Here is a 25,042-nt window from a genome sequence, read left to right as displayed (position 1 = left end):
CTCAAGACCGGACAGACACAGCAAAGGGCTGGAGAGATGGGCGGGGGGGGGGTAGGGGCAACTGGAGGGTGCAGTTCTCACCCTAAAAAGCCAGCTGTACAAGCAAGGATGGGCAAAGTGGGGCACAGGTGGGAGACACGCAGCGTGGAGAAGGAGAGGGGTTAGTAAATATGCCACTCAATGTGAAGTAACAAGCCGGGTGAGGAGGCACACAACTGTAATCCCAGGAGGCTGAGGCAGGAGGATCGTGAGTTCAAATCCAGCCTCAGCAGCAGTGAGGCACCAAGCAACTCAGTGAGACCCTGTCTCTAAATCAAATACAAAATAAGGCTGGGGGTGTGGCTCAGGGGTCGAGTGGCCCTGAGTTCAATCCCTGTACCAATAAATAAATAAATAAAAGAAGGTAAGAGCTACTGTGGAAGTCAAGAGCACTGGCCATCTCTGGCTGCAGTAATGAATAAGAAAGCGGGCAGGTGGCCCTCTGTACTGAAGGTCACTGCAGTGTGTGAGGGTCACAGTGGCACTACTTCCTTGTGCGGCCATAGACCAAGCAGATCCTGTTCAGAGTAGCGAGGTCAAGGCAGAGACAGGACGCCCTATCTGTGCCTGGGAAGTCGGAGGTGTCTGCAAAGGGAGGACCCAGGGAAATCCTTGAGGCTTCGGGTGGGGCATACGGATGGGAAACTGAGGAGGCTGCTGGAGCCTCACCTCTGGGGCCTCTGCAGCCCCAAGCTCAGTATTTATAGGGGAGCTGGCTCAGCCCAGGCAGGGGTTGGCTTGGGACAGCGGCAGGTCTGAGACTGAGGGATAGGAGACTAGAAGGGACAGTGTGACTCCAGATAAGGAGAGACTGGGCATGAGAAGGAAGAGCCATATGCTGAGGGTGGGTGGTGGCACACGCCTGTAATCCCAGCGACTTGGGAGGCTGAGGCAAGAGGATCACAAGTTCGAGGTCAGTGTGGGTGACTTAGCAAGACCCTGTCTCATAATAAAATAAAGGGGTGGGGATGTAGCTCACTGGTGGAGCACCCCTGGGTTCCATCCTAGGAGCCAGCCCCGGGGGGACAGGTAGGCAAGAAAGAACAAACTTGGTATGAGGCTCAGTCAGGCAGCCTAGCCTCTAAGTGATGGGGAGGAAAGGCCGGGAAATGGAAGCAGGTCCTTGCTCTGAGGGCCAGGCATGTTGTCCTGAGACGGCCACCATCCCCCTCTCCATGGGTGCAGGACCTCATCCTCAGAGCAAGACTGGGACCAAGGGGAGAAGGACAGGAAAGCAGGATAAGGAAGGGATTATAATGGGCTGAGAGGCCACCAAAAGGCAGAGGCTGAGGGTCCCTTCTGGACATATGGCTGGGAGAGGGGCCTCGGGCTTGCAGGGTGGGACCATAGCATCTGGGTTGCGCTGCATCCCTGCACTTGATCATGTCCACTCTTTTTGCCTGTCTAGGGGAGTCCCCACGACTCAGCCCACCTTCCAGATTGCTGCAGACACCCCAAGGATTAGGGGTAGGAGGGAGAGCTAGAGAACATCCTCTCTCGGCAGCAGGAAGCCTTGAGAACTGGCAGCGGGGTTTGAGTCTGGCTCTGCCTCTCACCCGTCACATGATTTTGGACACATTATGTGTCTTCTCCCAGCCTCAGTTGTCTTACCTATAAAGTAGGGACAATAACAGAAGCCACCCCACAAGACTGTCATCAAGAATGACTGAAGCAATAGAGTGAACGTGCCCCCCTGGCCCTCAAGAGACGTACCACTGGAGACCCACAGAGCTGTCCCTGGGAATGCAAACACACTCCAGATCTGGGCTCGAAATCAGAACTTGCCTGTGACGTTAGATGCTGGGACAGAGGGGGTGAGCACAGGGCTGGCTAGCTGGGCACGATCCGGAGAGGAGCACGAAGCAGGCCCGCATCATGCCTGGTGGGGCACATAGTCCCCACAGAAGGGGAAAAAGTCAGTCCTGGAGGTGGCTGGTGGTGGTAATGTCACAAAACTGTGAATGGACTTTGTTATGATTTGAATGTGAGGTGTCCCCCAAAAGCCCACATGTGAGACAATGCAGGGAGGTTCCGAGGAGAAATGGTTGGGCTGTGAGAGTCTACACCCAGTCAATGACTTAATCCTTCTATAGGGATTGAGGGGTGGTTACTGAGGTGGTGGGCGTGGCTGGGGAGGGGGAGTGAGGGCGTGGCTGGGGAGGGGGAGTGAGGTGGTGGCTGGGGAGGGGGAGTGAGGGCGTGGCTTGCGTGTGTGTGTGTGTGTGTGTGTGTGTGTGTGTGTGTATTTGTACTGGAGACTGGAGTGTCTCCCTTCCTCCTGGTCACCCTGATGTGAGCTGCTTCCCTCCACCACCCTCTCCCTCCATGATGTTCAGCCTCACCTTGAGCCCTGAGGAATGGAGCCCCCCTTCTATGGACTAAGACCTCTGAAACTGTGACCCTCCAATAAACTTTTCCTCCTCTATAGTTGTGCTGGTTGGGTCCTTTAGTCACAGCAGCAAAAAAGCTGACTAAGACAGACTTCATACCACTAACTGATCACTTTTTTTTTTTTTAGTTGTTCAAAACATTTCAAAGCTCTTGGCATATCATATTTCATACATTTGACTGTATACTTTTAAATAGTTCGTTTTATGTATCTTTTACCACAACTTTTTTTTTCTATACTATGATTGAACCCAGGGGTGCCATACCACTGAGCTACATCTCCAGCCCCTTCTTATTTTTTTATTTTGAGACAGGATCCCGCTAAGTTGCTTAAGGCCTTGCTAAGTTGCTGATGTTGGCCTCCAACTTGCAATCCTCCTGCCTTAGCCTCCTGCGTTGTTGGGATTACAGATGTGCACCACCATTCCTGGCTTATCACAATTTTTTCAGAAAAATTTTAAAGGACCAAAATCACAACCTGGACCCAAGTCTATTGTCCATAAGTCTAATGTCCCCATACTCTCTACTTGATGGCTTTTGTGGGTGATGGGGTCAGAGCTCTGCTGTACTAAATTGCATTGAATCCTTTAAACCAAAGATAAGCCAAGGACAGTTCAGATCTTTTTCCTAATCCAGTTTCAGGGATTTGGGAAATTTGAATAATAGTGATTTTGCCCTCTTTTCCCTTAAAAAAAAAAAAAACAGGAAAATGTCACTTTACCATATTCCTGCCCAGCAAGAAATGAGAATTATCTGAATTTCCTCAGTAGTGCCATGCAATATCGATCAGGTACAAGTCTCTTAACCTAAAAATTCCACAGTGCCTTCCTATTTTCTGAACCTTTGGAGAGTCAATTACCTTTAGCCCAGTTTCAGAATCATTGAGCTCTGCCCTGTGCCTATGTGCAGTACCATTCCTGGCCACCTCAGGGGCAGTGACGGAAATGACTAAGAGAAGACACTGCCTTGGCTGAACTTACAACTGAGCACTGTTTCTCAATCTGGAGTGTCTATGGAACCCCAATGGTGCTGTCAATGAACCCCATTCAATGGGGTTCAGTAACATGTGAGAGGATAGACACAGCCCTGGGGGACAGATGAACAGCCCAGATTAAGAACTGCCACCTCTTGCCAGGCACCATGGCCCACGCCTGTCATCCCAGCCACTCAGGAGGCTGAGGCAGGAGGATCAAGAGTTCAAAGCCAGCCTCAGCAATTTAGCAAAGCCCAAAACAACTTAGTGAGATCTTGACTCTAAATAAAATATAAAAAGGGGTTCAGATGTGGCTCAGTAAGTGCCCCTGGGTTCAATCCCAGGGACCAAAAAAAAAAAAAAAGAAGAAGAAGACTTGCTACCACTGGGGAAAATATCATCATCAAAAATAGTAACAACAATACAAAATAGGGTGAACCGATTCTGAAAGGTCGTGACACACACATTGGCACACTCGGAGAAATGCACATTTCTATTAAGTGAACAATTGCTTTGGAGAAGCCAGAATCTGTGTTCAAGGAGGGAGCTGGAATCCACCACTGTCAAAAGGAATTTGGTCACTTACTTAAGTGTCCTAAAAGTTTTGGGATGACCGGTGTGTTTGTAAGACACTTGAAAGTAGTCATCCCTAAACGCGGAGATGTTGGAGCCCAAAGCTGTCTTTTTGATCGTCTACTATTTCAAGTTTAAGGCTGCATTTGGAGGGTTGGGGTGTGGCCAGCTCCATTTCTAAGCGGAAAGGCAAAGCTATTAATAGGAGGGTCAAAGTTGCTGGGACAGTCCCCAACAAGGACCTTCTGAGGGCACGTGATGTCAGTCACTGGTCCCCAAAGTCTCAGCTACTTTCCTTACATTTTTCTTTCCTTGTCACTGAGCATCCCTCAAACACGGAGTCCCTGAAGGCCCAGAGATCACCTGGTCCAATGTGCCCACTTCACAGGCAATAAAACTGAGCCCAACTGGAAGGAGCAGCCTGTCTGAGTTACCCAGCCTTCAGTATCCTAGACCGCCTGGGGCACAAGCCTCTGGCCCCCTAATAGGGGACCCCTGAGGCAGGGCAGGTTCCCTTGTCTAGAAGGTGACATCTGAATGACACTGGAAACTTTTGAGCAACAAGACCACAGCCCCCCCCCCCCTTTGCATAGCCCAAGGCAAGGCCAAGTGGTTTCCAAGGTAACACACACCCAGGTGGCTTCCCCTCCCAGGGCCTCATCTTCAGCTATCAGGGAGGAGGAGTGGCTGGTGAGAGACACCTTCCCATTTATAGACCCTGCCAGGGTCTAGGGCAAAGGATACCTCCTCCATCCTGGACTCTAAGAGCCAAGGAAACTTCTGGAAGCTGTGGCTAAGGCGTTTGCCTGAGAGTCAGTGACGCCCCAATGGGCTGACTTGGGAGATCTGGGACCGTCCCTCCTGGCTGGGGCAAGTCTCAACATGCCCAGGCCGAGATTCTCACACCTGTTAACACACCCTGCACACACCCTGTCAGCAAGCAGAATGATGCAGGGTGACATTTCCAAGCGACAAAACTGAAAGTTAAATTCAGGCAGCCAAGAAACCAGCCTTGCTTCCCCACCCACACGGCAGCCAGCACCAGGCGGAGCAGCGGGCCTTCAGGGGCGGCCGGGCAGGAGGCCCTCTTGGAAACAGATAGGGTTAAACCCGAGTATTTAAATATTTAGCAAGTAAAACACAGTGTCACCCAGAGACTGCCAGGCTGTGTGGTAACCATGGCAATCCATGGCCAATAGCAGATCTGAGCAAACAGGTGCTGGGCCTGAGGCGGGCTGGCCAGGGGGTGGCAGGGAGGACCACAGTGGGCAGGGCCAGCTCCCAGGGCAGCCTGTGGGGGCCTGTACACCTTCGGGCGAGAAAAGCATGGGCCAGAAGCCAGCACGGTGGACTTGAGGTCCTTGTCTCGGCCTTTTGGAGGTCAGTTTTCTCTGCCAAAGGAAAGGCAGTAAGTCTGCACGCCTGTCACCAGGGATTGTGTGCATTCACTCGTCGGTTCCACCTACACCACCGAGGACTCAGTCTGTGCCAGACAGTCTCTCGGCTCTGGGAGGCACCTGTGAATCAGCATGGTCCCCCGGCCGTAGAGCCAGAGCTCTGGGAGGAGAGGTCCCCAAGCAATAGCACCTCCAGTCCACCGTCACACATGCAGTGACAGGGTAAGGGCAGGTGCTAAGTCAACCGCTAGAAGGGCACCTTGCTCGGGGACTGGGGAGGCCACAAAGAGTTCCCTTCCTGGGGGAGGAATTTTCTGGGCCGAAACCCAAAAGTCAGGGAGGTGAAGTCAGCAGGCAAAAAGTCTGAGAATCCACGTGGGAACCCTCCCCAAACCACCAAGCGCTCGACAAGATGTGTCAATGCCCAGGTGGTTGCCAAAATGTCAGCCTCTGAACCTCCTTCTTCAAAGGAGAGTCGGCCACGTCTCATGGTGCTCCGACTGCTTGGGCCAAGTCGGGGCGCAGCTGGTTCACCCCCTCTCCCTGTCTCCTTTCTTTCCAGCCCCCGCAGGCACAGGCAGGCCAGGTAGGAAGGCTGAGGCCAGGAGTCCCCGGGAAGGCACTCCCCACTTCCAACATCCTGCATGTGCTGTGACCCTCCGAGGGAGCACTAATGAACAGGGAGCAGAGGGCGGGTGTGAACTTGGCAGAGGAAGCCACCATCTGGAATTTCCTTGTCAAGCTCGACACCCCTACAGGATCAGAATCACCCTGCTCTCTTTCTCCCCTCTCATCACATCCAGGTTAAGGAGATGATGTCTCTGGCCAAGCTAGGCCGAAAGGTCTGCCTGGGGCCTCGGGCTCTCCAGAGCTCCATGAAGGTCATTCAGATCCATCAGCCAATAGCCAGAGAGACCTGAGGAAATGTCTACCAGGTGTCTGCAAGGACAGAGAGCCTCCATCTCCCCCTGGAAGACAAACACAGCTTTCTCCTCTTCTCCCCTGACTCCCTGCTGCTGGCGAGCACAGAGCTCCACCATCTCCCTGGGGAACTGGCCTCACCCCTTCTAGGAGGAACGCACCGCTCCCTCCTCAAGGTCACATGGAACCTCACACACGCCTCCTGTTCAGGTACTTGTGGCTCTGGGTCAAAGTAGATCCAGATCTAAGATGAGCAGCCTCCAAAGGCAGGAAGGAGTTGGCTCTGGATTCTCGAAGCCTGGAACAAAATAGTCCTGCCATACATGATTGTCAAGTAAATAAATGAATGCCCAGGCTCATCATTTTTATGAATCATGTTAGGATCAACCTGCTAATTCAGAGGAGCCAGTACAGAACCCTGCAGTTCCAGTGCCAGGTCACCTTTCAGGGAAGCTGGGGATGTAACTTGAGCCCACTTTTTTTATAGGGAGGAGGAAGAGGGAGACGAGCGAGATTCAGCCTGAGCTGCTCTGCCCACCCCCTGATGGGAAGACCCCCCAGCTGGTTTAGCAAAAGGACCTCAAAGCCCCTGGACCGGTAATACCTTCTGCTCAGTAGACACCGGATCTCAGTGACAGCACATTACATCCACCTAGGGGGACGCTCGGCTCTCCTGAACAATCATGCCCCAGCAGGTGAGCATTTTTACAATGTGAGCTGTCTCTTGAATATAATTTATGTCCCATAATTTGAAGTAATTTCCCCATCCGCTGAGAACTCTATTGGTATTTAATAAAAATATCCACTTTTATACACCCTAGTAAATGAAAAGTCTTCCCCCTTTTTTTTTTTCTTTTTTTTTTTTTTTTTTTTTTTTTTTTTTTTTTTTTTTTGATCCCTTGTGTTTCAAATTCATGACATGAAGGCTCATTTCTTGTCACTATCATGATTCTGTCAAGTTTGAAGAAAACTGAAGAAGCTTCTGCAGACTTACATTGGATTTTTTAAAAAAATACTTTAGTTATAGATGGACACAATACCTTCATTTTATTTATTTATTCTTATGTGGTGCTGAGGATTGAACCCAGGGCCTCACACATGCTAGGTAAGTGCTCTGCCACTGAGCTACAACCCCAAGGCCTTACGTTGGATCTTGAGGGGATCAACACACCCAAAAAAGAGTAGATACACCTGCTGATTTCATCAATGTATTTTTTAAGTAATTTTTTTAAAATTTGTTTTTAGTTGTTGATTTACCTTTATTTTATTTATTTATACACAGTGCTGGGAATCGAACCCAGTGCCTCACACATGCCAGGCAAGTGCACTACCACTGAGCCCCAGCCACAGCCCCTCTTATCAACATATTTTGCTTTTATCTTATTTGTTTATTTTGGTACCGGGGATCAAACTCGGGGGCACTCAACCACTGAGCCATATCCCCAGCCCTTTTTCATTTTCTATTTAGAGACGATCATCTAGCTGAGTTGCTTAGGGCCTTGCTAAGTTGCTGAGGCTGGTTTTAAACTTGCGATCCTCCTGCCTCAGCCTCCTGAACCACTAGGATTCCAGGAGTGCACCACCACCAAGCCGGACGTATTCTACTTTTAATATGGCATGTCATCACAAATTGAAACTAACGACCTACAAAATTTCTACCCAGGCACTAGACAGTGTGAACTCTGCCACAGTCCACACCCCCAGGTCCTCAAGCAGGCACCTCCTCCCTGGGGCACTCCATCCCTCCCCTCCTAGATGCCCCCTGTGTCTCCTCCCCTCTCAGCCGGTTCTTGCTGACATTCAGTAGACACACGTGGTCTCTCCGGTCTCTGCCAACAGACCAGTCGCGCCCCCCTCTGCACAGTGACCTCTCCAGATGCTCCTCTGGTCCTCTCCTCTTACTTGGTCCCCTTCCCTTACTCAGTCACTCCCAGGGACTGCTCTGCTATGTCCAGTAACTTCCCCAGGATCTAAAACAGAGGACACAATGTGTTCCCCATCGCCTTCCCTCCTGTGCACACCTGCTGGTCCCTCCTCCTCTCCCTCCGGGTCTCTGTTCCTTCACAGTTTCCCGGGGGGCTCCTCTTCCTCCACCCACTATGACCTCCTATCATTGCTCCTGCTCATCCAGCCGCGGCCATCCTACAGGTGCTGGGTCCCCCCACAACCTCCAACTCAACACGCCCATAACTGAACTTGTCACCATTTGCCACCTTGACCTGTTTCTGTGGTTTCAATCTTAATGACTGGCATTCGCAGGCACTGATTCCCCAAGCGCCTGACAGGCTCCACTCTCCGCTGCAGACAGTACCTCCATTCTAAGTCTTGTCAATCCCACTTGCTCCACGTCTTGCAGTTTCTCTTCCTGTCCCTGCTCTTGTCCCTACTCACCCTGGTACCTGGCATCACCACCCCCTGCCTGAATCAGGGAAAACATGCTTCAAACTCTCTTCCTGCCTCTAAAATCGGCCCCTCCCGACGACATCTGCATGCTGCTGGTAGACCTCCCTATCTGAAATGCAAATCCGATCATCTCTCCCCAGCTTGAAACCCTTCCACAGTTCCCAGGGCTGCCTAAGGACATTCCAAACCCTTAAGGCAAATAAGTGTCTACTGGGCCTGCCCACCCTCCATGGTGATCCGCCCCCCTGCCCTGCAGTTGCCCATCCCAGGGCCTCCGCTTGGGGTATCCTTGCCACACGGTATGCTGGGCACACTCGTCCTCATCAAAATCTAGGCATTTTGCATGTGTCATCTAGTTTGATCTGCCCAGCAACCTTTGTAGTAGGTAGGACTATTATTAATCCCTTTAAGGAGGGATTAAGTGACCTCCACACTGTACCCACCAAAATACGACAGAGAATCCAAGATGGGTTGCTCTGAAGTTCATATTGTCAGCCGCCTGCCAGCCCTCCAGGATGGCGCCAGACATCAATCAGAGCCACAGAGTCATTCAAGGTTGCCACCCCTTGGGGAAGACACAGTGATTTCAGGGTTTCTGGCCTGGAGAGTTGGGCTCCCATCCCGGGCTCTGCACAAAGTAGACCCTCATTAAATACACGCTGGATGAATGATGAGGCTCTATGGGTGATCAAGAGCAGGAGCAGGGAGGAGATCAGGGGAGCAATAAAGATCTCAGTGCTTTATGTGTTGAGCCAGAGACGTGCCAGTGGCATCTAAAATATGAGCCTGAAGCTGGCTCTGCTGAACTGGAAGCTGTTGGTTATAGCCCAGCTACAGGAGAGAATGGATTCCCCAAGGACAGCATAGTCTTCAGTCAAAGTTTTGGTAAATAAACAAAATGCATTGTTTTGTGTTTTCATTTCTTTCCAGGACACAAAGGGCTGAGAACACCAGATGCCTGAGTTTTTGAAAGCTCTGCTCCAGAACCCCATGAGAGGAGGGACTAAAGAAGGACAGGGGGACCATCGTGAAATGACAGAGGCACTATGTGGGAAACGAGGTGCCTTCCTTCCCTGCTCCAGAGACAGCCCTAGGGCGGAAGGCGAGTTCCGAGAGGCCAGATCCCTCGGTGGAAGGGCAGACCTTCAGCCTGGCGTGGCAGTGCACACCTGCAATCTCAGGTACTTGGGAGGCTGAGAAAGCAGGTCATAAATTCAAGCTCAGGCTGGGCACTTAGCAAGGACCTGTCTGGAAAACTAGTAAAAAGGACTGGGGATGCACTCAGTGGTAGAGAGCTTGTCTAGCACGTGCAAGGCTCTGGGTTCAATCCCCAGTGTTGCAAAAAAAAAAAAAAAGAAAAGAAAAGAAAAGAGAAGGGTGGGGCGGCTGGGGTTGGGGCTCAGTGGTACAGCACCGGCCTCGAATGTGGGAGCACTAGATTCGTTCCTCAGCACCACATGAAAAAAGTTTTTAAAAGTTCCTAGCCTTTAGGTCACTTGGTAGAGTGCTTGCCTCACACGCACAAAGCCCTGGGCTCAGTCACCAGCACCACCAAAAAAAAAAGAAAGAAAGAAAGAAAAAGAAAAAGTTCATAGCCTTTGAAGGAAGCTGGGGACAGGGGTGGTGCATTTTCTGAAGTCACTTTCTGCCAATTGATGGGAGAACCTTCCCCAAGAGTCAGCTCCTTGTCAGGGGAACACACACAGAACCTAGCGGAGTCCTGCCCGGGGTACTGTGGTCAGAATAGGCCCCTTCTAAGATCCAGGTGTTGCCGATGTGATAGGATGGAGAGGTGGGGTCCTTAAGAAGTGGCCGGGCCATGAGGGGTTTCCCCTTGTGAATGGGATCAAGGCTCTTATGAAGAGGCCCTCAGGCAGCATTCAGTCTCTCCATCTTCTGCATTCCACCACGTGAAGACACGGCAACAGGGCAGCATCTCGGAAGCAGAAGCAGCCGTCCCTGGACGACTGAGCCAGAGCCTTAATCTTGAACTTCCCAGACTCCAGAACCACAAGAGATAAGTGTCTATTCTTTACAAATTACTCAGGTACGTTCGTCATAGCAGCACAGACAGACTGAGAGAGTAGAGAAACAGACCAGTGGTGCCCGCCTGTCATCCCAGCAGCTCGGGAGGCTGAGGCAGGAGGATCACAAGTTCAAGGCCAGACTCAGCAAAAGGAAGGCACTAAGCAACTCAGTGAGACCCTGTCTCTAAATAAAATACAAAATAGGGGTGGGGGTGTGGCTTAGTGGCCAAATGCCTCTGAATTCAATCCAGGTACCAAAAAAAAAAAAAACAAACAAACAAAACTGTTCTAGAAGGTACTACCCCAGCCCTAGCCTCAAGTATGTGCTGGACCAGGGCCTGGGGTCCATCTGGAGCTGGTTTGGGGGAGGAGGAGCCATGGTCATCTAATCTCTATTAAAATAACGAGCAATTGTTGGGATGAGGAAAGTAGTGAGTATATTCTTAGCAAAAGCCCCTGACATCACCCCCAGGACATTCAATAGCCACCCACTGCCCTCGGCCGGCCTCACACAAGCAGCAGCTGATCTTTTCTGGGGAAGGTGTTTCCAAGCACTCTACTCTGAAGACCCTCTGTCACCCACATTCAGGACAGCTCTTTCCTCCACTCTCAGGAAGCAGGTCCCCAATAGCTGAGCAGCCAGACCTACACCAGGGAATTACAAAGTTGGTAGGACCTAGGACCCCTGATTAACAGACAGGAAAATCAGTCCCAAGACCAAAAAGCCAAGGAATGACAAAACTAGCTTTGGAAATGATGTTCATTTATTTATTCGTTTATTTAGGTGCTGGGGATAGAACCCAGGTCTCACGCATGCTAGGCAAGTGCCCTGCCACTGAGCCAGGCTCCAACCCAGACCAGATGTCTTGAATCCAGCCCCCTTTCATTAAAAAATGCACTACAAACATCTGCTTCTGGTCAGATGCTGAGTCCCTGGAAATGCAAAGATTAATGATCTCATCGACCCTGCAGGGGGAAGAGAAAGACACAACACAAAACTACACTGTGCCAGTGGGTGCATAGAAGGAGCGAGATCTCCCTCCCGTCGGCACCCTGGGCCCAAACCTTCCCATCAGCCTCCCGCGGGAAAGGGTGCAGCCAGATGCAGAGAGAAGTGACCAAGAAAGGAGAGACAGGGGAGCTGGTGACTTCCATCACCTGGGGTGGGTGCGGGTGGGATAAGAAGCTGGGTCCTAGGGGCTAAAACTGTGGGCACGGAGGAAGCCAGCCAGTTGTGAGCACTGGACAATTGTCACAGTGACCATTCAGCTGGGCCGGCTGGCACACATGGTCAGGCCTTACTAGAAGGAGTGGGGCAGAGGTGACAGGATGGGGACAAAAGTTCCCATTTTGTGAAACCCCACTATCCATAGCTCCCAGCCCCATTAGGAGTTCAGCAGAGCAGGTGAGGTGACTGTCCTACTCCAAGTGGGGAAACTGAGGCCAGAGAAGTTGTCACCAGCCCAAGATCATTTCATTCAGGCTTAAGTGTCTGAGTCAGGATTCAAAGCCACTTTGTTTCTTCAAATCATGAAAAGTGACCCAAGAAGAATCATCCGCTGCCTGTGGTTGGGGATGGAGCAGATCACCATGAGCTAAGGACGGGGGCAAAGGTGCCCACTAGGGGCTGTCCTGCCCGCAACATGGTCCTGCCACCAGGGCAGAGCTGAGGTCACACGGCAGCGGGCTGGATCGGGTCTGAAGGCCCAGGATAGGAGCAAGGACTCCAGGAGAATCCGAGGAAGGACCCGGCTCTGTCCTGCCCACTCCCTGAAGCAGGAGGAGGAAGCAGCCGGGCCGACAGGACCACAGTGTGGAGTGAGCGCCAGAAATGCTCCTCTTCCCCCTCCCTGGCCGCGGTTGAACTGAGTCCGATGATGTTGCCTTTTCTCTTTGTCCTCAGTGGCATCCTTCCACAAGAGCAGGGTGACATAAAACAGCACAGACTTCCATAGATGAGGTCTCCCAGAGGCTGAGGGACCATCTGGATCCCACAGCTGGTTCTGGATGGGGAGCTGGCCTGGCTCGCACGGTGGCCATCCTGTCCCATCTTGGTTCCTTAGCCCGTTCCCCCCTGCCCATCCTCTGGCTCCTTTCTGGAATCTACTGCACAATGGTCTGGGTTAAGTCCACCGACTTGTCCAGTTTGGACTCCAGAAACGAAGCTCCCTTGGGGTCTGGACTCCCACCCGCAGAGCACAGCTTCAGCCCAAGCACCTAAGACTCTATAGAGGCTGAAGAGTCCAGCATCTAGAATCCCCTGGTCATCAACAGACAGGAGCCTGGCCAACGAGGCATGGAGTCAAAGCTTCTGCATTCCCTGTGGCCAGAGCAGCCCCGACACCCCGGGAGGAGCAGGTCAAGTCTTTAGGACCAGGAGGTACCTCCTCTGCATCTGTGCCACCGCTCCACCCCAAGACACTGAGAACAACAGGACCTAGGTTTGCACAGTGTGGCTGAACAACGACACATGGCTTTCTCCCCACACGCCTCAGTCCGTCCTCAGAACGGCCCAGAGAAACTGGAATAAAACCCTCACGCTCCCGAGGGACAGACCAACCCCACCAGGTCACGGAGCTGGCAGACGGCTCGCTGAGAGAAGAGGTCGTGGCAGAGACTCAACCCCAGTTTTTCGGACTCTGAGTTCTGGACTTCATCAATCTCTCGCCTGCCGCCCAGATGTGAATCCATCTATGCTCCTCTGGCTGAAGGACCGGGAGGGTTTCCAGATTCACATCCACGTGAGAAAGAACATCTGGATACTTCTGCCTACCCGGGTCCACAGCAGAGCAGATGGGCTTGCAGGACGGGGCGGTGGGGATCCATTATCATGACAGGTTGCCCCAGGCCCTGTTCCCTCCTCGGACTCTCCCAACCCAGGTGGACTTCCCTCGTCAGACAAGTCAACATTTTTCTGGGTGCCAAGTCACTCCTGGGCTGCAACAAACAGGCCTGCTTGACCACATCAGACTTCTGCCTGTCTGCCAGCCTGCTGTCTGCAGGGGAAGTGTCCATACATTTAGAATGAGTACAGAGCACACAGACACCAGTCTGCCTGGCTGAGGGTTTTCATTCCGAGGCCCAAGCTCAGAAAGGACCCAGAAAAGGATCGGAAAGAAAAAGCAAGTCCTAGGGACTCTCATAGTTCAGGATGCTCAGAGAAGGTCCGGAGCAGGATGACCCCTGGTTATGAAGCCACGTGTCTGCCCCGGAGGCCCCCAGATGAAGATAACATCGCATTGTCCTAAACCCATAGGGCTGCCTCACAATGCCCTCCCCCTCCAGGGTCCAAACCAGAAGAGAAGAGCTAAGGTCCTGGACATTACGTTGTGAAAGCACCCAGTAGCTCTGTGGCAGGGAGGACCCGCTCAGCCCCGACCAAGGCAAAAGGATGGGCCCCTGCAAGAGGCGGGAAGGCGGGCACCTACCTGGACTTCACGGGTGTGATAGGCGATGATCAACCCCAGCAGGATGATGGTGGATAGACTGATAAGGCATTTCAGGGCCAACGAAAACATGGAGTCCTGCAGGAGAGATGGAAAGAGAATTAGGGAGGCCAGGAAAGGCGTCTCGCTTTATTCTGAAGTGGTACCAAGGGGAGGAGGGACCATCACCAGTCCCTCCCGGGAGCAGGGTGGGCCACAAAGTTTGCCTGAGCCACCAAAGAGCCTTGGACTGTGCTTGAACCTGAAGTCTCCGCAGCCGCCCAGCTGCGCCTCTGCTTCTGAGGGTGAGACCATATTTGCCTTCCCAGATGAACTCCACTTGGGCCTGGTGCATGATGCTTGCTATACGTGGCTGGATTCTGTTTGCTGATGTGCTATTCAGAATCTTTGCCCCCATGCTCGTAAGTCCTACGAGCATAATCCTTTTTTGTGTGCTGCTGTTATCTGGCGTGGGCATCGGTATCAGGCCAGTTCGGGTCTCCGTTTTCTCTTAACAGACTGAACTAGAGGATTGCTGAAGCCCTTTCCATCTCTGATAATGCACAGTTCTTTTAGGAATGAATTAAAATGTCCTGGCAGCGGCTCCCGTCTCCTGGCTTGGGCCAAGGGCAGGGGAGGGAGGCAAGAGGGAGAAGTGGGGTGAGCACGGGAGCAGAGGTGGGTCCAAGGCAGGGGAAGGCCCTTGGGGGTCCCTCCTGCTAGGGCTGGGGAGGGGTGGCCACATGGCCTTCACTGCACCTTTCAGCGGCAGGGTGACTAGAGAACCTGGGTCTTGGCTCGGGAGCATATTTCTTGGGCCAATCTGCTGGGTCCAAACCCTAACACAGCCACTTAAAGCTGAGTGACCTCAGGCCACTTCTACACCTCTCTACACCCAGTGGCATCATGTATAAAATGAGCAAATATCATTTCCTACCTCACAGGGCCATTGGGGGGAAAGGGGCAAGTATACGGAGAGAACCCACAACCACGCCTGGCTCAGTAAGTGCTGGCCACCATTTCTGTTTGTTGACTTTTTGTCCACAAACCAGCAGCTGGGTTAGGATTTGGTGCTCTCCTGAGCATCGGGAGTCTGGAAGGACAGTTGGCTCCAAGTCCCAAAGGAAGACAGGAACACAGCCCTGAGCAAGAGTGGCGATAGATCCTGGCAGCATTTCCAAGTGCTCTAAGTCCTGAGAGGTGCATGCCACCTAGGAAACGAACAGCCTCTGTCCTCAGGGACTGTGACTAGACCCAGTGCAATCTCCAGTTTACAAAGTTTTTACCTGTGCATCCTCACAATAGCCTTTGGCCTTTATTACAGGTGGAGGCCCAGAGGGGAGAGTGACCATATGCCAGAGTTCAAAATCAGGACCTTGATCTCCGGGCACTATTCCCACTCTCCAACAGGAAACAGAAGAAAATGTGAGAATTCTTTAAGCAGGCCTAAATAACAGCTTAAGACAACAAGGGACCAAAACATGGTCAGATAGGAGTCCTCTGTTCTGGTTTTCTGTAGCACAGCAGGGCAACCATGATTATAGCCATCTATGATGTATTTCAAAATTAGTAGAAGAGTACAAAAGTCAGCCATAGAAATTGTAATGTTTAAGGAGAAAGAAATGCTCATTACCCTGATTTGATCAGGACACATTGAGTATTTGTGTTGATATCATACTCTACTCTGTAGACAGGTGTAGATATGTCTCAATTGAAGGTATTTTGAAGATAGATGTGATTCATTGCCAAGTAGGATCTAGAGAAGAGCTAGGAGAGGTCAAGCAAGCGCAATGTCACTGTGGGCAGGTCAGAGAAGCATTCAAAGGCGGATGTGACAGTGGGCATGGTGGCACAGGCCATAATCCCAGTGACCAGGGAGTGTGAGGCAGGAGGATCACAAGTTAAAGGCCAGACTCGGCAACTTAGCAAGTCCCTGTCTCAAAATAAATAATGAAAATGGTTGGGGATGTAGCTCAGTCGTAGAGCACCCTGGGTTCAATCCCCATACCCCCCTCCACACACACACACACATACATACACACACACACACACACACACGACAGAGATCTGCAGGATTAGGTAATATTGTCCCATATAGCAGCCACTGGTGTAAGAGGAGGGCTTGGGACTTGGACCTAGGACTCTCAGATGCCCAGGTCTGTGCTCTCAACCTATCCTCTATGGGCTGAGACAGAGTGAAGGCAGCCCTCACTGGTCTCTGTCAATCTTACCATTTATTTCTTAGATTCGGGGTCAAGGCCCACTTGATAGCTAGAACCAATGAAGTGACCTTCTTGCTCATCTGTTCACTCTTACAACGATTTCAGCCACTTTTCATTTGTTGAGCACCGTCTACGTACCCAACAGTGTACTGCACGCTGTAGAATGTGCCAGAAGTTTCTGGTCTTGCTTATATACAAACTCCAACTTTCTACCCTGCATGGTGCTGTTCCACCGTGGAGAAAGGTCCCCAGTCTGCACCGTGCAGAAGATGGTCTAGGGCGGGGGGTGCAGCACAGAGAGAGAGCACATGCCTAGCAAGCTGGGGGCCCTCGGTTGGATCCCCAGCACTGCAAATGATAAAACATGAAAACGAAAATACAACAGAAAGATTTTCTAAACAGAATCCAGTTTTCCTTTAGCCTCTTCCGTGTTCTACAGTTTGATGAAGAGCAGCCTGCTGTCACTTCCTGAGCACATGTGTCTCAAGGGGCGCAGGTGCTTTGCTGGCACAATGTGAACACAAATCAACAGAACCCAGTTCTGCCTTCGAGGAGGTTCTGATCTCTAGAAGCCCAACTTGATGCTGGAAGCACCCCCTTCCACCCCCAGATAGAGCTGGGGCTCAAGAGAGCAGGAAATGAGTTCAGAGATGCTTGGACTCTGTGGCCACGAACCTCCCCGCAGGAACGGCCTGGGGAGAGCTCACGCCGGCTTCCAGCCAGAAATGGACCATCCCCTTCATCTCAAAAGGGTCTGAAAGCATCTGGGGAGCATCACGCCTACCCCAGGAAAAGTTTGGGATCAGCTGCACATCTCCGCCTCTAATTTATTTCTGTTGGCAGAAATGAACTGGAATCAGAATCCAAGTCTATTTCCATCATTTTTAGAGGAAGAGGTGAAGGGAAAAGGGCCAGATACCGTCTCCTCTCCTTCAAGCCTCTTCCATTTGTCCTAAAACTTGAAGGCTTTCCATTAAAAGGCAAAACTCCATCTGCTTCTTAGTTTTAGCCGGTGCAGCCTCCTGGGCCGGCTCCATCTTTGCAGGGACCAAGCTGTGAAATGGATCAATGGAGATGCTTGATACTTTGCAGATTTCCTTGCATTCCCCATCACACGTCAATAAAATAAATAAATAAATAAATAAGCCCTCCCCCTTTTTTCATATCGAGAAAACATGTCGAAGTAGTCTGGCTGGACCAGAAATGTTTTTTATTTGCTAAGATGTTCAATTATCATCTTTGCTGCCCGAACTCCAGTGAAGCCTAAAATTGATATGGTTCTTTGGGCGATAGTAGCAGCACAGGCCTTGCTAATTAGCTGCCATACACCACATGGTGGGGCGCCTGCCACACCTGCTGTGCCCCGACTCTCTCCTTTAAGGACTAAAAAGAGACTCCTGATTCCGGGAGGGAGTCCTGTAGCCAACTGGTCAACCTCTCTCCGCTGTGACTCAGCTCTTTTCACTGACAATGATAATCCCTCACACTCAAGGATGCATAGGAACTGGGTCCCGTTTGATGAAAGTCATAATTTAAAGCCACTTATTCCTAAAGGCCCAAGAATATTCAAGCGGTTCATTCAATCTCAGCGCAGACAGTGATGAAACACTATATAGTCACTAAAAGACACTTCTGTAGAAAATGATTGAGCCAGACGTGGTGGCACACACCTGTAATCCCAGAGGCTCAGGAGGCTGAGGCAGGAGGATTGAAAGTTCACAGCCAGCCTCAGCAACTTAGTGAGGCCCTAAGCAACTTGATGAGACCCTGTTAATAAATAAAAAATTAAAAAGGGACTGGGGATGTGACAAGTGCCCTCCGTGCCTTGAGTGACTGTCAGTAGGAGTGCCCGGGAGCCTCAGCCCATCCTAGGATGGGGATAAAGGAAGAGAGACTGCGGATTCCTAAACGCCATTTCATTTACTGGATGGCCATTCCGTGCTCTAACAGTAACTGTTCTCAACTCACAGCGGGAGATTATACGATCCTGCCAAGTGGAGCCAGGGGCCTCCTGTAGCCCTGGGGCTGAACTGAGGGTTTCATATCCACCTCAGGTGACACTGTGGCTTCACAGCATAACAACGACATTACACCGCGCAACCTCCATAACCTATCTGATGCTCTGAGTTCGAGAAGAAAGTGCTTCTTGGAAGCACTTAGCAATAGCACTTTTATTTTTACCTAACATTCATTGAGAGCTTCCGGAATAGGTCCTTTACACACTTACCTCAAATCTTCCTTCTGTGTACTAAGTTATAATGTCTTCCATTTTTCTCATGAAAAAACACCGGGTTGGAGAATTGAAATGACTTTTCCAAGGTCACAAAACTAACCCAGATTTTAGCCATAGACCAGATTTTTCTACATAAAATGCTTCAGGCTGCTAGGCCCGGTGGTGCCCGTGTGACATCCCAGTAACTCTGGAGGCCGAGAAAGAAGGATGATGAGTTCGAGGCTAGCCTCAGCAACTTAGTGAGGCCCTAAGCAACTTAGCAAGACCCTGTCTCTAAAGTGAAGATATTTTATAAAGTACTGGGGATGTGGCTCAGTTGTTAAGCATCCCTGGTACCAAAAAAAAAAAAAAAGAAAAGAAAGATGTCCTAGGTTTTTTATGAGACAATGTGTTCCTGTCATCCCAGAGGAATCTGGCTCTATCCCCGGGCAATCCAGAGGAAGTTCCTAGCAGGTCAGGAGGTCAAGCCTCGTTCCTGGGAGATGCCCCCCATCCACGTGGTCCTTGTTCTGCTCCAAACCATGAGCCAGGGCTCTACAGATCTGTGACTTCTCAACGATGACAATAATCTGTAATAAAGTAGTATGACAGGGGCCTACCATGCAAAGTGGGCATCATCCGCCCATTTTACAGAGGAAGAAATGGAGGCTCCAAGAGGTTACATAAGCTGTCCAAGGGCATGGCCAACAAATGGCAAAGTCGGGATCTGAAGAAGTCGGGTTTTACCCCCAGATCTATCGAGCAGGGCTCCAGCACCCCAGCTGGCCTCCAATTTCTGCAGTGAAGCTTCTCAGATCTGCTCTAGTCCTTCCTCCCTGGAGGCAGTACAGAGTGTGATGGAGTGTGTCCCCTGCCGCGGAGCCAGCCATATAAATTGCTGTCTTGGCCCGTCTTGTAGCTTCCAAAGACAGGCCAAAACCGTAATGATTACAGTAGATCTTCCCAGAGACTGTGAAGTTCTAAATATGTTTTATTGTTTGCAGCCTTGGAACCAACAGAAAACTCTACTTGCAGACTTAACTGAGAAGAGAGTGTGTAGGCTCCTTCCTGACCAAGCCGATGCCCTCTGAGTGTGCGTGTGTGTGTGCGCACGCATGTGTGTGTGTGCATATGGGGTCCATTCATGATTTCTGTCACTGTTTCCCCAAAGGGAAACAGGCGATAATATCTAGAATCCCTATTTACTGAAATAAGGTCCGGTGTACCTTCCTGACATCACTGTGTTTTGTGAATTCAGTTCAGGAAATAATTGATTTAGAAATCTTTTCTGTTTAATAAGGTCAACTTTTCCTTCAGTTTCATGGAGAGCTTCCAAAATTGATTGACATTCAGCACCAGCTTAATACTGTGGTTCTGCAATGGTTGTCCTAATTAGACACTCTTGCTAATTAATGCTACGCGCATTAAGCCAGTCCCTCCTGTGTGGGCGGGGAAGGGACATTCCTGGTTGCTGTTCTCCAGGGAGACCTGGATCCGGGCTCTCTCGCCAGCCCACAGCCAGGGCCTTCCTCCGCCCTGTGCCCGCATCGCCCTTCCTGTGACCTCAGCTTCTGATCTTTCCCCCTCGGGCTCGCGTCTTAGCCCCGGGTTCCCCTCCACGTCCAGCTCCCTGATTTCATTTGTGGTCATGGACCTGCCAGTGCCCGCAGAGCCACCTCCCCGGGGCTCCTACAGTAGCATCCTATTGGAGGCACTCACGGCCTGGAATGGCTCAGGCCCTCTGTGTCCTGTCTTCCTGAGAACGGAGCAAGCAGGCCGGGCTGTCCCCTCTGACAGGCCTGAGAAGGAGGTGCCAGCATCCAGCTGCCCCAAACAAGAGGAGAGCCTTGCACGTGGCTTCAGGGGGAGCAGTGGGCCGCAGCCGCCTCTGGTCAACGCCTGGCCTCGGACAAGTCACTTCACTCTTCCACACCTCAGTCCCCCGCGGGAAAGACTCTGGGACTAACTAGTCCCTGAAATATGGTTGTACCCATCAGGTGCAAACGGGCCGTGACGCACACAGGTAAAAAGGGACATCCCAACAGTTCCTTCTTAAATTAATCCCCCTCCCCGCATTTCCATACATGATAAAATTGTGGATATGAAGATCAGCCACAAAACCCACTGACGCCATCTGCTCCACAGACCATGATGAGGCTCCTATTTTTAGCCATGGAGACCAAAGAGGGGTGGTGGTTGTTGCTGTTGTTGTTGTTGTTGTGTTTGTTTTTATTTTGTACCGGGATTGAACCCAGGGGGGTGCTTAACAACTGAGCCACATCTCCAGCCATTTTTTATATTTTAAGTAGAGACAGGATTTTGCCAAGTTGCTCAGGGCCTCCCTAAGTTGCCAAGGCTGGCTTTGAACTTGCAATCCTCCTGCCTCAGCCTCCCAAATCTCTGTGATTACAGACACATGCCACCGTGCCTGGCTCCAAAGAGGAGTTTTGTCATCTCTTCCTAACCTGGAATTTGAAACCAGCAGGCCAGAATTCAAATCATGTATTTGCCACTTATTAGCTACATGACACTGAGCCACTCAACCTCTCTGGGCCTCTGATTCCTTCTCTGAAAACCAGGAATCCTCAGATGAGATGGAGACTTACAATCCACAGACGTTGGCGGCTGCATGTGAGATAATGTATATTAAAACCAAAACATATGGGGCTGGGGTTGTGGCTCAGCGATGGAGCGCTTGCCTAGCTTGTGTGAGGAACTGGGTTCGATCCTCAGCACCACCTATAAATAAGTAACATAAAGGTCCATCGACAACTAAAAAAATAAAATTAAAATAAATAAATAAAAGAAAAAATAAGACGTATTCGTTTTGCATGCAAAGAAATTCTCCCGTTCTTCAGTGGCCAAATACCCTTTCTCTTTCCACACAGATCCCAGGCGGGAAACAGCTGGTCCTCGACCCGAGCTGCTAAATACACCTCCAGTATCAGCATTTGATGGTTTCAACAATCTACAAAGATACCTCCAAGCATTTCAGAAAGACACCTTTGACAATGGGCCAAACATTCCTTTGTTCATCCACACACGTCTCTCCACCGAGCCCTGTGAGTCCAGACACTGCGCAAGATGCCGAGGATTCCCACCCCCGACCCTGAGCCTGCTGAGCCTGAATCTTGCGCAAGAGCTCCCAGAAGCTCGCCCCAAGGGCTGCCCTCTGCACCACCACCCCTCCCATCACACCTCTCCCCGAGGGCTGGGTCCTGCCCCAGTGCAGGGCAGCAAAGAGGGAGGAGGGGTCCCTGAGGACCAGTAGGGCTGGAATAGTCAAAAATGGCCGGGAAGCAGACTGCCCGGGAAGATCTGCAAGCATTTCCTCTGGGCTCCTGGCTGGCATGTGGCAAGGACGAGAGGAAGTGGCCCTGGACAGGCAGCTGAGTCTCCCTCCATCCCAAGAGTGACAGGAGGCCAGCGGCCGACGAACAGGCTCTGAGCGCTCTCCTCTCACAGACCCTGTGACCTGAGCGCACAGCGCGGGTCCTGGGCTGTGCAGAGGCGGAGCCGGGGGACTGTTTCCTTCCCAGCACCTGCCGCAGTGGACTGCCACGCCCAAATCTCAGGATCCGGGCTCCAGGCTCATTTTCCAGCTTCCTGAGCCCCTTGTGGGGATGTGATGTCCACCACAGGTCCCGGAGCTCAGAGGGGACGCGACCTCACAGCCACCTTTTCTTCTTCTGACTTGCTTCCTTTCTGGGCTCGCCCACCGCACCCCTGGGGAACACGTGAGGCATATTCCAGGTGGCGAAGAGCTGACATCAGTTCATCCACTGTCCTCTGCGGATCAGACGTCATTATGCACCAGCTGACCAGCGTTAGGTGGGGGTCTGATCTGTCCCCGGGAGTGGATGGCTTCTTGGGGCCCAGTCCTCGGTACTCCCCAGTTACCACCCTTACCCGAGGTTCTTAGGCCCATCATCTCAGCTGGGGGCTGCCATTGGCCTAAATATTACCCCAAATATAAATCTAGTGCCAGACACCCCCACTGACCCCTGCTGGGCGCTGGGCCCTTCCTGAGGCTGACCACGCCTGGTGTCCGTGGCCCTCTCGGCCCCGCCCCAGCTGGGGTGACCGTCTAAGCCCACTGTCACTCCGATGCCATCCGATGTCTGCCCTCCCATCAGAGAGCAAGCCCCCGAAGGCAGGTTTTCAGATTTCATCTGCTCTACCCCCTCTCCCCCCTCAGACGACTGTCCACAGTAGGTCCCTAAATATTAAATGTTGATATTTGAATGAAAGGAGCAAAATTTAGAGACGTGGCAAGCAGCTAACCGCTTCTATCCTGAAAATCCAGATTCATGAAAACTAAAGGAGATGATTCCAAGAACCACCAACAGGCGGGGAACAGAGCTCAGAGGAAAGCGCTGGCCCGGCATGGGCAAGGCCCTGAGTTCAGTCCCCAGCACCAGACGACTGACAGGGACCACGCACTGGCCGTGGGTCAGGCACTGCATTCACCGTGTTATTTCCTCAAAACAGCTCCATGGACACATGGTGCAGGTAAGGGCTCCGAGGCCCAGCGAGGAATGGCCAGTTGTCCACAGTCCCTGGGCAAGGAGGAGGGAGAGGCTAGATTTGAGCCCGGGCCAGACTGACCCAAAGACCGGCGCTCTTGCAGCTGAGGTCTTGCAGGGAATCTTGTGGCAATTCGGGAGGCAACAGCCTTCCTGGCTGGCACCAGGCCCCAACTGTGTCACCATGAAACCTCAGTGGCTTAGTGGCAGGGGGGACAGTGAACAGCTGAGGTCAGGGCTGTAGGCCTGTGTCATTGCTGCAAGTGTGGCCCAGGCCCAGTGAGGCACAGGGGACAGACAGGAAATGCTGACCAAGGGAGAGAAGCCAATGGTCTCAGAATAAAGCTCACAAAGTGACTTTGACCTGGGGCACTTCCCTGTGGCCCTCATCTTTGTCACTTCCAGATGGAGGTAGGAGCTGATGTCTGAGGGACATCATGCAGTTAATAACAAGGACATTCAGGTCTCAGCAGAGGGTGGCCTGGTTATGTTTAGGGCAGCCAGCGTGAGGACCAGGACACCAATTAGGAGGAAATGATCCTCCCCAGGCCCTGCATCTCCCACTGTGCCATTGAGGCCCTGAGGAAAGCAAGAAAAGGTCACCTGGGAGACCACTGCTCCCAAAATATCAAGTTGCCCGGGTCACCCCTTCAGGCCCAAACAGAATTGCAATTAAGGAGACGGTTTTCTTTACAAGGTCTGGGCAGAGGGGACCCGGCACATGGTGAACTCCCTCCTGCACGCTTCTTATAATGTATTTTCCTGGCCACTCACAATATTGGCCAAGAGTCCACAAACCAAACGTCCATCCCGTGCTTGCCGAGGCCAGGCCCCGTGTTCAGGGCGGGAGGTGGATACACTCACGACCAGCTCTTTTGAAAGGCTATTCAGTGCTTCCTGCTCCTAAGGTGGTCAAACTCGGCCCACTGGGACTCTTCCAGAACAGAACAGGCGTTGGGCAAAGGTCTGTTAGACATGCACGTGAAACGGTGACCACGGCCTCCAACTTGTGAGCTCCATGTGAAACCGGAGGGGCTGTTCTCCTCCCTCCTGAGGGCTCAGAGCTAGGCTAGACGCCCGCCCGTCAGGCACCCCAGCCCAAGTCCTGGAAATGAGGGATCTTGACCCTGACCCCAAACAATTCACTCAGATCCCTGAAGGTGAGGCAGAAGCACTAGGCTTTCAGTGAAGATTTCTGATGCCAAAATGGGCAGGAGAGACACCAGCTGCCCTAAGGTGGGGGCCAGAAGGTGGGGCTGTCGTCGAAGCCCTGAGACACCATCAAACAGATGGTCAGACACATAAGCAATGAGTCCCTGAATCTTGGAGTTGGAGGAAATTAGAAGCCATATCGTTTAATGGCTCACCTATGTAAGGTTCCTGCCACGAGATCATCCAGTCTCTGCTCGATGGCCTCCAGAGACTGGAACTCACTTCCTCTCGAGGCAGCCCTTAAGAGGTTCTACCTTGGATGGCTTTGACTTTTTTGGGGTACTAGGAATTGGACCCAGGAGCACTTTACCACTGAGATGATACATCCCCAGATTTATTTGTTTGTTTGTTTATAAGTAAGGTCTTGCTAAACCGCTCAGGCTGGCCTCAAACTTGCAATCCTCCTGCCTCAGCCTCCCTAGGTGCTGGGATCACAGATGTGCCCCACTGTACCTGGCTGGCTCTGACTTTTCCACTGGTCTGCCTTTAGCTTCCTCAGGTGCTTGGCCAAACAAATGCCTCTGTGAAGTCCTGATCTAGGGTACCACAGGTGTCTATGCCAATTTCCTCACCAAGTGAGCCCCCCCCCACAAATAGACACACAGGGATCTCATAGAAGTGTTCAAGGCCACACCCAGAGGTCCCCTTAGAGCTCAGAGTCCCCACCCCTCATTGTACACGAGGACTCTGAGCCCAGGGAGGTTGGCTCCCCCCCCCCCCCCTC

General features: G+C 51.7%; 1 protein-coding gene across 2 annotated transcripts in view; it reads right to left on the bottom strand.

Annotated features, from left to right (window-relative positions):
• Positions 1-25,042, bottom strand: part of Kcnn3 (potassium calcium-activated channel subfamily N member 3) — a 150,927-nt gene that overhangs the window by 91,967 nt on the left and 33,918 nt on the right. For both annotated transcript variants that reach the window (XM_048814767.1, XM_015502815.2), the window contains exon 2: positions 14,150-14,245. In XM_048814767.1, the coding sequence (XP_048670724.1) occupies positions 14,150-14,245 (96 nt within the window). The remainder of the gene's footprint in view (positions 1-14,149; positions 14,246-25,042) is intronic.

Source organism: Marmota marmota, unplaced genomic scaffold, assembly GCF_001458135.2.
Source record: "Marmota marmota marmota unplaced genomic scaffold, marMar, whole genome shotgun sequence".
In the NCBI taxonomy this organism is placed as follows: domain Eukaryota; kingdom Metazoa; phylum Chordata; class Mammalia; order Rodentia; family Sciuridae; genus Marmota; species Marmota marmota.
Note: the sequence above shows the minus strand (reverse complement) of the source record. Positions and strands in the feature narration are given on the sequence as shown.